The 14,511-nt window shown below is 37.0% G+C and overlaps 1 protein-coding gene across 4 annotated transcripts in view; it reads left to right on the top strand.

The window, feature by feature from the left end:
• The window catches only part of cep290 (centrosomal protein 290), a 32,639-nt gene that overhangs the window by 1,301 nt on the left and 16,827 nt on the right, over nucleotides 1-14,511 (top strand). For 2 of the 4 annotated variants that reach the window (XR_008807129.1, XM_056251004.1), the window contains exons 2-21: nucleotides 290-367; nucleotides 508-577; nucleotides 1,360-1,406; nucleotides 1,660-1,803; nucleotides 2,491-2,544; nucleotides 2,788-2,808; nucleotides 3,679-3,825; nucleotides 4,507-4,689; nucleotides 4,898-4,987; nucleotides 6,175-6,297; nucleotides 8,643-8,936; nucleotides 9,861-10,023; nucleotides 10,197-10,297; nucleotides 10,381-10,447; nucleotides 10,574-10,686; nucleotides 10,765-10,849; nucleotides 10,931-11,064; nucleotides 13,246-13,410; nucleotides 13,514-13,663; nucleotides 13,753-13,868. Coding sequence is in view for 3 of the 4 variants with exons in the window: in XM_056251004.1 (XP_056106979.1) it covers nucleotides 290-367; nucleotides 508-577; nucleotides 1,360-1,406; nucleotides 1,660-1,803; nucleotides 2,491-2,544; nucleotides 2,788-2,808; nucleotides 3,679-3,825; nucleotides 4,507-4,689; nucleotides 4,898-4,987; nucleotides 6,175-6,297; nucleotides 8,643-8,936; nucleotides 9,861-10,023; nucleotides 10,197-10,297; nucleotides 10,381-10,447; nucleotides 10,574-10,686; nucleotides 10,765-10,849; nucleotides 10,931-11,064; nucleotides 13,246-13,410; nucleotides 13,514-13,663; nucleotides 13,753-13,868 (2,345 nt within the window). In the remaining variant the exon portion in view is untranslated. Of the gene's footprint in view, nucleotides 1-289; nucleotides 368-506; nucleotides 578-1,359; nucleotides 1,407-1,605; nucleotides 1,804-2,490; nucleotides 2,545-2,787; nucleotides 2,809-3,678; nucleotides 3,826-4,506; nucleotides 4,690-4,897; nucleotides 4,988-6,174; nucleotides 6,298-8,642; nucleotides 8,937-9,860; nucleotides 10,024-10,196; nucleotides 10,298-10,380; nucleotides 10,448-10,573; nucleotides 10,687-10,764; nucleotides 10,850-10,930; nucleotides 11,065-13,245; nucleotides 13,411-13,513; nucleotides 13,664-13,752; nucleotides 13,869-14,511 lie in introns of those variants that run through there. The other 2 variants (XM_056251005.1, XM_056251006.1) reach the window with 2 other exon arrangements.

The following is a 14,511-nucleotide window of genomic DNA, read 5'->3' as shown; positions in this document are numbered from 1 at the left end:
GACAGTTGTAATTTGTGTAAAAAAAAAAAGTGTTTTTAAATTATTTATTTATTTTAAAATTCAGTGTTACTATGTGCAAATGCAAAGTTACAATGCTTGGGTATTGTTTGTATGTAAGGTTGCATGTTCAAAATAAAATTCTACCTTTCCAGCAAAACTAGAAAAAATGTTGAACATCTCTATCCTGGGTTTTGTTTCTAGACTAACATCTGCTTATTGGAATGTGCTAGGGACCAAAACATTCTTCTTGCAAATTCATCTGACAATCATGCTTTTCCTTCCCATGTAGGTCAAACCACGGGACCTGAAAGCAGATGATTCAGAGAAAATGATTCAGCTCTTTAGAATCTCACGAACACTCCTGAGGGTACGACTAATGCACCGTCACCACACATCTGCTCTTTCATTTGGAAGCCTTTGAATTTCTTTCAATTCAATTATCTGGTCATTGAAGTCTTACCATCTGCAGTTGCTGTTAGTTATGTTTGATGTCTGTCTGACCCTCAGATGAAACTTGATGAAATTAAATGTGCCTATGAAGTTGTAGACAGCGCAGGTGTGGACCAAGCAAGAATTGGTATGTACAGTCTTTATTAGATTTGCATTTCCTACTGAAAAGTGCTGGCAAGGAAATAAAAGAATAGTGTTCAACTTTAATAAACCTAATAAAAAATGGATTAAATGAATGCCTTTTTTGACGTCACTTTACACAAATAAAAATTACATAAATCATGCACTGGTTTGATAGACCAATCAGAATTCTTCATGCAAATTTGACATCAATGGAAATTATCTTTTTAAATTCAAACCTAAGGCTGAAATGATCTAACAAAGCTTGAATGGAGTGAATGAATGTGAATGTGCATTAATTAAAGGTGCTCTAAGCGATGTCACGCGTTTTTTAGGCCAAAACATTTTTTGTCACATACAGCAAACATCTCCTCACTAACCGCTGGCTGCCTGTCCCCTGAACACACTGTAAAGAAACGCGATCTAGACAGCCCAGGCTCCACAAACGGCAACAAAAACAAACTGGGCTAACCCGCTCCACGAAACATGACAAACAGTTCCAGCCAATCACCGACAAGAAGGACTTGGGGGCGGGGTTTGGGGGATAGTGCGCGGATGAGGAGGAGGGAGGGTCTAGCTAGCCTCCGTTTTGTTTGACAATACTTTCAACGCCAACAAGAAGTGACGTCACCCGACATCGCTGAGAGAACCTTTAAGCGCTAGAGCTTTGCAAGCACTGTTTTAATGGTTTCAAACAACCTAATCATATTTTATGATTTATTGTAAAAGCATGTTGGTGCAATTTATTTAGTAATATATTTATGCTTGCATATTATTGACTGATTGCAGAAAATGAGCTGAAAGCTAAAGTTCTAAAACTGGAAGGTGAGCTGGAGGTAAGGGAGGAATTTCATACATACAAGTGTGTTTATTATGTGCGGTTTGTGAACCGTCTGTGTACAAGTACTTAAGAGGATTACTGGTTTAATTCTCTGTGTGTTGCTATCTGTTATAAATTGTTCCACACTTCACATTGTGAAAAGAAGAGAGATGTCATTGAACCGCACAGCTCACCAGTGTCACGGATATACACAGATGGAGAGTTTTGGGTCTTGAGCTTTATTCAGATCCGTCTCACTTCCTGTCCAGATGGCCCAGCGCGTGGTGGGAGGGGGGGACACACGTTTCCTCCGGGATGAGATCCACCAACTGGAGAGTCACCTGGAGCGCAAGGAGAGAGAGGTGACCCAGCTGGAGAAAGAAATGGGCAAGGAGAGGAAAGTCAATGAGGAGGTAGGCAGCGCTTTCCACGAATAGGGTACTAAATAGTGCCAGAAACACTAAAGTTATGTTTCGGGTTACACTTCACATGTATTTACTATAGCAATAACAGTTAATTATGCATTATTGCAAGCAACTAACCCTAACCATAATGTAATAAGTACACGTTGTTAATTATTATTTCTCCGTTTATACACTTATTTGTATAATTACACTGTAGCCTTAAAGACGTCAAGCACTAAGAGATATTACATTTCCTATCATTTAAAGAAAAATCTATTTTTTACAGTAACTTTGGGTAACAAGGTTGAATGCTTGAGTTGATGAACGCTAAAATGTGTGTAAAAAATTTGAAAATGGAATGAGAGATTATTCATTGTCTTCCTTCTATGCTGTAGAAAAGGTTCAAGTGATGATTTTAAGGAATCATACTTTTTTTCAAAATAAATAATGTGTGCATTCAAAATGTGGGACACTGCTTAATATAATGCTTTGGTTATTATAATATACAATTATTAATTGAATTAATTGGTTATTAATCCAACTGAAGATGTCAAAATTATATATTTTAATTGAGTAAATGTCCTTTTTTATGAAAACCAGAAGACCATAAAAAGTCAAAATATAGAATAATAAGAAGAACAATACTGTAGCTGCAGGTGTAGGATTGATAACAGACCGATGCATGTTTTCACACAGCTGGCTGTCCGTGCTGAAGAGGCAGAGGAGAAGAACAGGAAATTAAAAAGAGAGGTATGTCCAATCCTTTTCTGGGCCTGCAAAAATGCTTTAAATTTGTAATCTATCTTAAATCTTCCTCTTTCTATTACTTCCAATTATCCATTCCATTATATCTCTTATTATCACCTACTCTTCTCAGCTATTTCCCTGACTGACCATTTCATTTTTTTTTTTTTATGCATGCCTGTTATTGTTATTGTTCTTTTTTTTATCCTTTTCGTTCCTTGCTGTCATTTCTTGTCACTGCCCCTCAAGATAAAGCAGCTTACAAAGAAGGTAAGACCCCAGATTAGGCAGAATTAGAGTAGCCAATCTATCTATCAGAAACATGTTAATGTCAAATGGAACTGCACCTCCAGTCTGATTTGGTCTGGTAACCAAAAGGTGGCCTTGAAGAAATTCAAATCGCCATCTGGTTTGGAATATGATAGACTTGTTCCATTAAGTTCCATTCATTTAAAACTAAAAATTTCCCCAAGGAGTAATTTCACTTGCCCCGCCTAAAATGTTGTTTAATTTTAGTGATGTGTCTGTATATACATTTTTCTTTACAATACAGTTTTCTTCATAATTTACCATTCAAAACTATTTTTTTCCCATTAAAAATAAAACAGCGTATAACAATTTTAATTGTTATTGCCATGGTTAATTTATTCATTTGGAATACTATTTTTTAAATTATATAGCTATAACTTCATAAACATTCTTTTGCTGGAAAACATTATATGGCATATAATGCAGCATATTACTGATTTGTTGATTATACTTTCATTCTTGCAATTTCAATAAAACCTCATCTGCATTAGCCGGTTAGATAATTTTATCTTGTATTTAAATCAGTGTAACTAGCAACAATGCATAGCATTAAATCAGATGTACATGATCAACATAACACTCTCTCCTCGACAGAGCAAGCTATAACCGTCCTGAATCTAGATCTAAATCATTTTTATTCCTAAGCGCTTAGAGACTGTTCCACCACTGTGTAGTTAAAGAAAATGAATCAATGCAAGTCAAATGATTGGAATTAGTCATTCAAAAGTGCTGCTATAATATGCGACCTTATAATTGTATATGATATCCACTCATTTAGTAGTAAATCATGTTTGACAGCAGGATGAGTGATGGATTTGTTCATTACTGCAGAACGAACAGCTGCAACAGGATGTTGAATTCTACAGAAAGGAAGTAGAGCAGAGAGAGCCTCTTCAGACCAAAGAGGAGAGCAATGAGATTCAGAGGAGACTTACCAAAGCCAACCAACAGCTCTACCAGTGCATGGAGGACCTGCAGGTAATTCCCACATGACCTTCAGGCTGCCATATAATGCCATCATAACATGGCAGGATCACTGCCAAGCATAATACACTTCTAATGCTTTTGGCACCCCTTTTAAACAGGCCATATTTCACACCTTTTTTACACATAAACTGCAAGGTGAAAATAAATTCAAGGTGATTTAATATAAATTTTATGTCACTTTTTTTTATATATATTTTTTCATAATACGATTGTGTATTATGAAAAAATATATATATGATGATTAAATATATATATGATGAAAATAAAATGATTTTTTAGTAGCATTTATATTTTTTAAGGTTTTAAGTATTTAAGGTTTATTTTAATTTTAAAAAGAAACCACTGTCGAAATATGTCGACTTTTTACATATATATATATATATATCTGAAATAGTTCACGCTATTGTTCATCAGCTTATATCAATATTGATATGTAAATGTGACATCAGTAACAAAATGTTTGCTGGGTATTTTTCATTAAGTGCTGGGTTTTCAGTCTTGGTGGTCTGGTGAAGAACCCCTGCCTTGTGAAACTTAAAATGTATTGACATTGTACATCAAACTCAAAAGTAGCCAGGAGAAACCTGTATGTGTAACCTTTTAAAGTACATTTCAAATGCAATCTCCTGTTATTTGACATATTTGTGATCAACATATTCTCCCTATTCCCAGCATGCCGAAGACATGGCTGCCAACCTGAAGAGCGAGAATGAGCACCTGCAGACGAATCTGGAAGAGTCTGTGAAGGAGATGGAGAAGATGACGGATGAGTACAACAAGATGAAGATCGCGGTCCAGCAGACGGATAGCATCATGGATCAGCTGAGAAAAGAGAGAGATCATGCCAAGCTTCAGGTGCTTTAATCACGATTATAAGATGGTTAAGGCCAGTTCTAGAAGCTGATTGGTCAATTAAGTGTCCCAGTCACATAAATAAATAGCTGCCATTGAGCGACCGAGTAGTTTATGAATGTGCGTAAATGGGTCTCTCTCTTTTATGATTGAAAAATGTAATTATTGCTATTATTATTGAACCTCATTGTAAAAGGATGTCTTTTCACAGGTCAGAGAGCTAAGTGAACAGATCCAGGCTCGAGTTGAAGAGGACGACCCAGTAATGGCTGCTGTTCATGCCAAAGTGGAGGAGTGGAAGGTGAGCCAACAAACAGCTTGTATGCAAATATGGTGACGTTTCTCGGTAGTACACTGTTATTGTTTTCTTGTGTTTCTATGTGGTTTTACCTGTCTGAAATTGGAGTCATTTTCTGAAGAATTTTCTGAAGTTATGAAGAATAGATTAAATAGTTGCCTTTGTACCAGACTCTTTCAATCAACAGCTTCTGAGTTAATGATCCAAGAAAAACATTTTTTATTTATTTTTTAACATTGTGCTGTCGCACATCTACAATGGAATTCCGCTTGTATGCGTTGTAAGAAATATAGATGAGAAAATACTTGGGCTTTTAATTTATTTTAAAAAAATAATCATGTATAACACAAACGAACATAACTTAGACATTTTTGTGGCAGACGAGTAAATCACTGAATAGACATTACAAAAAGTGCCTTTAGAAGTCAATATGAGAAGTCAAATATAATATAATATTCTCAAATTATTTTTTTTATAGCATAATTAAAAAAAATATATATTTTATAATCAATTATTGTACTAACTTAAGATGTTCCTGGAAAATACATGAGAATATTTTCTAAAGGCTAGTTCACACTGCCCCAAAATAAAGAATACACTCCAGACACAAATAAAGGTCACATAATCTCATTGGGAGAGCAAAAACACTCAAAAGCACTTATGCTTTTAATATTTGTTGCAATATTTTATGACTCTGAACAAGTTGATACAAATCAACTATGAAAAAAAATGTTTTCACAAAGCCTATATTCATTTACTTTGGAACTACTCTTTGTTTGAATAGATGTGAGACCTGATGGAAAAGATCCAAAAAGTTGAATAGCTTGTAATTAGAGTTGCTCAAGTTTTCTGTCTGGTATGAAACTCCATGACTTCTGTGAAAATAAGTGCCAAATGTCTAACCCGCAGAAGGTATCATACATCCTAGCAGGGCCGTCCCTAGAGGGGCGAAAGGTAGTGACATTTCAACCGAGGGGGGCCCACAGCAACATCTCATACCAGGGGCCCTGGATACCCTAACTACGGCCCTGCATCCTTGCAACCTATACCCAGCAATGGTCCTAAAAAGTCAAATACAAAATACACAATTAGTCTAATAAGAGAAATGAGGGATTAAAAAAAGTGTTATTCTTTTCGTAGTTTAGGAATTTCTTCATGCTGTAACTGTCATGTGTTTGTGTCGGTTTCAGAGTGTTTTATCAGTGAAAGATATGGAAATTTTGGAGTATCAACAGATGATCAGAGATTTGAGGGAGAAACTTCGAGCTGCTCAGATGGACTCCGACAAAAGCAACATTATCGCACTGCAGCAGGTCAGTCAGATATCATATCTCACAGCTCTCTATCCTGAAAAAGGTTGAACACCAGGGGTGTCAATATGTACTTATCAAATGTTCAATTTGTCATTTATAATATGCGATCATATGTTTGGTGTCAGTAAGATAAATAGAGTAAAAATGTCAGTAAAGATCTCAAAAGATTTGCATTTCAATCAATGCTGTTTTTTTAGCTTTCTATTAATCAAAGAATCTTGGAAAAATGTATCCCTTAAAGTCCCACTCTGATCATATTTTGAGCTATTTTTAAACATTCCCAGTGGTCTTTAAATTATGATTATGCCATTTTTAGCCAAAATCACAAAACCTGTGCCGTTTTCTGGGACTTCGCTTCAGCAGAGCGGCAGTAGCTCATTAGCAATTCGCCTCTGCGTTGTGGGCGGAGCCGTTGGCACGGAGACGACCCTCCCCCTGCCCGTTGCTGAGAGCTCTGTCTCTCCCGCTAGCTTACACCCCCAATACCGGTGGGGCAACAGTATTATATACACGTTAATTATTATTATTCGAAGTTAATCAAAGTTATCACCGATCACCGATCATTATTTCACTCCAAGACGTCGCGTGTGGAGACGCCCAGTGGAGTTACTACGTCACAACTCCAGTCTATTTTAGCCGGCATTTTAGCGTCTGCTACTGATTCACAGCCATTTGAATGTAGAAATACTCAGAAATACAACTTTGAGCTTATTTTTCTCAATATATGTCCTCTAACATCAGAAAAATGCCACAAGAACATGTTAACTCCTAGAAAAACATAATTTTCATTAGAGTGGGTCTTTAAATATTAACCAGCACAACTGTTTTCAACATCGATAATAAGAAATGTTTCTTGAGCAGCAAATTAGCATTAGAATGATTTTTGAAGGATCATGTGACACTGAAGACTGGAGTAATGATGCTGGAAATTCAGCTTTGCCATTACATGAATAATTTTCAAATAGAAAACAATTATTCTCATTTTTAATAATATCTCACAATATCACTGTTTTTACAGTATTTTTTAAATCAAATAAATGCAGCCTTGGTGAGCACGAGAGACTTCTTTCAAATACATAAAAAGTCTTAATACCGGCCCCAAACTTAACATTTTGATTTATTTGTTTGTTGAATTGAATATTATATTTGTAATATGTAAGTATACATATTACATTTGTGTTTTGATAAAAATTATAATTATTAAATTATCAACTAAAATTTATTTCATTAATCAGGTGATGGCATTCATTGTAATACTCACTGTCATTGTTTTTATTCTTTCTCTAATATACATTTTTATTTATCAACCAAACTTCAAATTTAGTTACATATTTTGCCCTATTAATTAGGATACAAGATTTGTCTTAGGCCTTTTTCACACATCCTGCGTTTGCAGTGTGACAGCGTTTCTGCAGCATTTCTATATAGGAAATAAAGTGATTTCTGAGTTATGACATTGAATAGTGCCTTTATTAGCGGTGATTAATAAAACGAGTATTAGAAGTTGGCCATTGATCATTTTAACAAACTTGTTTATTGTGAAATTGAATTTACGTGAGTAAGACGTGAATGAATAAATAAGGAATGGAACAAAACCCCAAAGTGTAGCTATAAACTGCTCAAATCATCTGAATTCAGTCAGATTTGCTGAATAGAAAGTGTTTATGTGTTTGTCATGTGGAACGTAGCCCGCCAGATGTATTGTTTTAAAGAAATGTCTCACTTTTATTTGATGTTTTCTTCATAATAGCCTGTATTGCAAAAGATTGTGTTGATAACACCGATCTAGATAGATAGATAGATATAAGTTCTTGATTAATAGGTTTATAGTGCATTTCAATGTGTTTTCTCTTAAGCTTAGTACATGACGCATGACAGAAATATTTTCAGTGGCAGAACTCACCATCACCACTGTGATGCTTCTGGGAACACAGCATGAATGCTGTAACCTGTTAACATGAGTGCTGAAACTGGCCACAGACGCGAGATGTGTGAAACAGGCCTCAGATCTATGCTAATGCATTGCCAATTTGGCTTAGTTTGTGTGCTTTATTATGTCTGTCTCTCTATTTGTGTGTTCTTTTTGATGCACGCTCCTTTTAATCATTACTACTTCCTTTCAAATGCTTCATTGGCTTGCAAATGTTTCCTTTTTCCATTCTTTCTCCTATACGACTCGGCCGAGTCAGGTCATATATGAACTGTGTGCTGTGAGTATCTCTGTTTCTCATTTCCTTTGCTTTATGTGTCATTCATCTGTCTTCATTCATTGTTTCCGTCATATTGGTTCATCTCATTCTATCACAGTTCAAAGAAGTCACTGACTTTGTGTTTGACTTCAAAAGGCTGTGCAAGAGAGGGACAACCAGATCAAGATGCTGTCAGAGCAAGTCGAACAGTACACTACTGAAATGGAAAAAAACGCTTTGCTCATCGAGGAGCTGAAAAAACCATTGAAGAAAGAAAAAGGTCATGTCAGTGTGCAGCAGCGTAGGTTGGAGGACTTGAGCAGTAAACTGCTAGTGGCTGAGAGGAGAGCTCTGGAGGCCGAGCGTGCCGCCCAACTGGCTGAACGTGACGCCAGGGACAAAGACAAAGAACTCAATGACACCCTCAGTCGAATCCGTCTCTACGAGTCTGTGAGTTCATACCTTGGCACTTTCCTTCAGTATTGTAAAATTCACTGCCGTTACAAAGTCAAAATACTTGTTGGGGTTGCTATAAATAGTCTGAGGTTTGGTTGACAATTAGTTACTCTATTTTCCAATAGCATCTTCAACTCAATAAGGTCACAAAGCATCTTAACAAGATATTTTTCTTGAATCTACAAGTAGAAGTCGCACGTTGCGTTTAGGAACAATATGAGCCAAAGGATCTGTTCCTTATAAGCTCACTTATACGTTTTTTTTTTTTTTTTATGGAATCTTTAAAAAAAAAAGTCAATAAATGTACATACTGTACATTTAAATGTAAATATGAATTAACTCATATAATTATTTGCTCAAGCAGCTTCAAAAAAGTTTATATTAATATGATTATCAACAGTTTAATCATACTTTGATCTGTCGCATCTACCTTTGTGACAAAACTCATATTTAACGAAAATAATATGTGTGGATAAATGTATTTATACATATTTATACTTTTTAATTAAATATTTAAATATAAACATTATACATTTAATGAGTAAAATAATATATGTTTAAATATGGTTATCAACAGTTTAATATTTGTTTTTGTTCTGTTGCATCTATCTTCGTGACCACTAGCTAAAGATAATGCAATTTATGTTCATATAATCAGGTTGTATCTGAGTTAATAATATGATTTTAAAAATAAAAAAAAATGATCACACTATATTCGTGCAATAAAGTTTTTGGGTGGCTTCTCAAATAGAAAGGTTTTGGTGCAACTTTTACAATGTCTGACATAAGTAGCAACACTTGATCACAAATAATTGAAGAGTTAAACGTTTAGAAAACAACAAGGGGACACTTTAGCTTATAGAAAGTTATATTATGCCTACATAGACATATGTCTTGAAGCACTTCACTGTCTTTCAGGGGACGGATGGTTTGGAAGCTGCAATCACTGAGATCAAAGAATGTAAAAATCAAATCCGAGTGAGAGACCGGGAGATAGAAGCCATGATAAAAGAGATTAACCAGCTGGAGATCAAAATCAACAATTTACTAGATGAGAACGAAGACCTACGAGAACGGCTAGGTAATTTTCTTCAACCTGCTTATTATTTTAAGATTGCCATCATGGATCTTCTCAATTACTGTATCTCTGTTTTTATCTACACCTAGACATAAAGATGGTTTTCATATCCCATATTTATTTTGCTAAGATTATAATCACCTTTGACCCTCATTGGGATCATGTTCCCTCACCAGGATTAAATCCAAAGGAAGAACTGGATTTGAGTGAATTTCAGAGATCAAAGGTTTTGAAGCAGAGACAGTACAAAGCAGAGAACCAGGTCCTGCTGAAAGAGGTAAAAACTTATCTCTACGGTCTGGCTTTGGTCCGTTATCCCATTTTAATTTTGTCTGTGACTTTTAACGGGACTCTCCTTAGATTGAGCGCCTTGAGGAGGAAAGGCTCGAGCTGAAACAACGCATTCGTGCGCTGGTTAAGGACAAAGGTGAGATCTTAACTCCAAGATGCTGCATATCAGTTATAGACTCGTGTCCTATTCACATAAACAGATCATTTGTTTGCATTGTAACATTATATAATAAAACCTGACAGCACATTTCCTTTTTTTAAGGCATATCGGTAGTCAGTAGTTCACTGCTTGATGACACTGTTGAAGAAAAGCCCAGCAGATCTCTGAGAGAGAGGCCTGTCTCTGGATCTAACGATGAAGAGATCAAACGCAAAGTAAGCCTTTATCAGAGAACGATGAGTTTTGAACATCATAAGCATTAAAGCTAAGCTAACTTCCTGTTTGTTTCTCAGAACGAGCGTCTACAGAAAGAGCTGAGCAACAAAGAGAAAGAACTGGAGCTCAAGAGAACAGAATCTGCCCAGTTCAAGGCCAAATGTGAGAAGCATCACTGTGACCTTCCAACACTTGCAGTGTCAGGTGGTTTCTGTTACTATAATGTTTCTCTCTCTCCTACAGTGAGTGAAATGCTGAATGAGAATAAGCAGCTGGAGCAGGGAATGAAGGAGATCCTGCAGGCCATCCAGGACGCTCAGAAGAAAACACCCACACCCACTGGCGTCAATATTCCCAGCCTGGAGAGACTCGTCAGTGTACGTTCACCAACGTTTAGTGGGCCCACACTGAATCTGTGTAGAATTGCATTATTTTCTTTGTAATATTGAATGAAAATAAATCATTTATATTTATATGTGTGAATTATAAAGAATATTAAGTAAATAATAAATAATGTTTTAATTTATTTTTAATAAATAATAAATATTATAATTATGCATGTGAAATTATACATTTAAATATAAAACACCCCTCACATTTCAGCAAACATTTTAGTATATCTTCTCAAGGGACAATACTATAGAAATGAAACTTGGTTATATTTTAGAGTAGCCAATGTGCTGCTTGTATAGCAGTATATATTTACTGTCCTCTGAAAATAACTCAACATACAGCCATTATTGTCAAAATAGCTGGCAACAAAAGTGAGTACACCCTAAGTGAACATGTCAAAACTGTGTCCAAAGTGTCAATATTTTATGTGAGCACCATTGTTATCTAGCACTGCCTTAATCCTCCTGGCCATGGAGTTCACCAGAGCTGCACAGGTTGTTGCTGGGACCCTCTTCCACTCCTCCATAATGACATCACGGAGCTGCTGGATGTTAGACACATGGCGCCTCTCCACCTTCCGCTTGAGGACGCCCCACAGGTGCTCAATAGGGTTCAGGTTTGGAGACATACTTGGCCACTCCATCACCTTCAGCTTCCTCAGCAAGGCAATTGTCATCTTGGCGTTGTGTGTTTGGGGTCGTTATCATGCCGTTCGGCCCAGTTTCTGAAGGGAGGGCATCATGTTCTGCTTCAGAATGTCACAGTACATGTTGAAATCCATGTTTTCCTCAATGAAGCGCAGCTCCCCAGTACCAGCAGCACTCATGCAGCCCCAGACCATGATGCTTCCACCACCATGCTTGACTGTAGGCAAGACATAATTTTCTTGGTACTCCTCACCAGAGCGTCGCCACACATGCTGGACACCATCTGAGCCAAACAAGTTTATCTTTGTCTCATCAGACCACAGGACATGGTTCCAGTAATTCTTGCTCTTGGACAGGTTGCTTTCAGCAAACTGTTTGCAGACTTTCTTGTTAGCCAGCTTCAGAAGAGGCTTCCTTCTGGGACGACGGCGATGCAAACCGACTTGTTGCAGTGTGCGGCGTATGGTCTGAGCACTGACAAGCTGACCTTCCGCTTCTGCAACCTCTAAAGCAATGCTGGTAGCACTCATGCGTCTGTTTTTTTTAAGCCAGCGCCTGCACCTGACGCACAGCACGAGGACTCAACTTCTTTGATTGACACTTGCGAGGCCTGTTCCGAGTGGAACCCGTCTTGGAAAACCTCTGTATGACCCTGGCCTGTACTGTAACTCAGTTTCAGGGTTTTACCAATCTTCTTATAGCCTAGGCCATCTTTGTGGAGAGCAACAATTCTAATTCTCAAATCCTTAGAGAGTTCTTTCCCATGAGGTGTCATGTTGAACATCCATTGGTCAGTATGAGAGAATTCTACTCAAAGCACAAATTTTAACTGCTCTAATAAAAGATACAACAATTTGAATGGTCCTGTCAAGCAGACAAAAACATGAACATGATGAATAGGACATGTGGCTTTGCATGGTTAAACGACGTACTGCTGTTATCACTTAGGGTGTACTCTCTTTTGTTGCCAGCTATTCTGACAATGATGGCTGTATGTTGAGTTATTTTCAGAGGACAGTAAATATATACTGCTCTACAAGCAGCACATTGACTACTCTAAAATATATCCAAGTTTCATTTCTATAGTATTGTCCCTTGAGAAGATATACTAAAATGTTTGCTAAAATGTGAGGGGTGTACTCACTTTTGTGAGATACTGTATATACATATACATACATGTAAGATATATATATATATATATATATATATATATATATATATATATATATATATATATATATATATATATATATATATAAAAAATATATATATATACACACATTATATAAGCAAAACTTTTATGTTAGATGCGATTAGTCACGATTAATCGAATTGACAGCCCCAATATGCATGTGTGTATATATATATATATACACAGATAGTCATCTTGATAACTTTTTTTCAGTCTTACATTCTTGAATATGAAGTTTTTGGTCTCTAATCTTGCAGCGAAGTGACATTGCTGTTCCTAAATATCCTGTCACAACATATATGAGTGATAAATGTGTTTATCTTAAGGCGTTGGAGATGAAGTACTCGGAGGGAAAGTTTGATGCAAGCCTCCACCTGAGAACGCAGGTAGATCAGCTGACCGGCCGCAATGAGGAGCTACGCCAGGAGTTGAAGGCTGCGAGAGAGGAGGCAGCAAACACCCTCTATCAGTTAACGAAAGCTAATGAGAAGGTATTACTCAAAATACCAACTCAAGCATTTACTGGATTAAAAAATGGTTTTAAATTCACTGGCACATCCTCTTTTTGTGGTTTTTTTTTTTTTTTTTTTTTAGGTTGCTCACTTGGAAAGTGAGGTTGAAGCAATGAGCAAATCAACTGGCACTTCCATCCCTTACAAGACATTAGCTCTGCCTGAAGAGATGACGCCAACTAGTGTCGAGGTCATCAACGCTCTCAATGAATACATAGTACAACTCCTACAGGTGTGTGTCAGTCCGGTAACTGTATTGTGTTATAATGGAAACCAGATGTAAGGTACATAATATTAAGACTCCCAACTGTGGATGTTCAGGAGATCAAAAACAAAGAAGATTCCATTGAGCAGATAAGTTCAGCTCTGGAAGAGTATAAAAGGAAATTTGCAGTGATGCGCCATCAACAAGGACTTCTATATAAGGAGCATCAAAGGTATGCCAAGCAATAAAGTTCATTTATATTGTAAAATATCATATATATATACACTCACCGGCCACTTTATTAGGTACACCTGTCCAACTGCTCGTTAACACTTAATTTCTAAGCAGCCAATCACATGGCGGCAACTCAGTGCATTTAGGCATGTAGACATGGTCAAGACAATCTCCTGCAGTTCAAACCGAGCATCAGTATGGGGAAGAAAGTTGATTTGAGTGACTTTGAACGTGGCATGATTGTTGGTGCCAGAAGGGCTGGTCTGAGTATTTCAGAAACTGCTAATCTACTGGGATTTTCACGCACAACCATCTCTAGGGTTTACAGAGAATGGTCCGAAAAAGAAAAAACATCCAGTGAGCGGCAGTTCTGTGGGCGGAAATGCCTTGTTGATGCCAGAGGTCAGAGGAGAATGGCCAGACTGGTTCGAGCTGATAGAAGGGCAACAGTGACTGAAATAACCACTCGTTACAACCGAGGTATGCAGCAAAGCATTTGTGAAGCCACAACACGCACAACCTTGAGGCGGATGGGCTACAACAGCAGAAGACTCCACCGGGTACCACTCATCTCCACTACAAATAGGAAAAAGAGGCTACAATTTGCAAGAGCTCACCAAAATTGAACAGTTGAAGACTGG

Source organism: Rhinichthys klamathensis, unplaced genomic scaffold, assembly GCF_029890125.1.
Source record: "Rhinichthys klamathensis goyatoka isolate OS25496 unplaced genomic scaffold, OSU_Roscu_1.1 h1tg000076l_1, whole genome shotgun sequence".
Lineage (NCBI taxonomy): Eukaryota > Metazoa > Chordata > Actinopteri > Cypriniformes > Leuciscidae > Rhinichthys > Rhinichthys klamathensis.
Note: the sequence above shows the minus strand (reverse complement) of the source record. Positions and strands in the feature narration are given on the sequence as shown.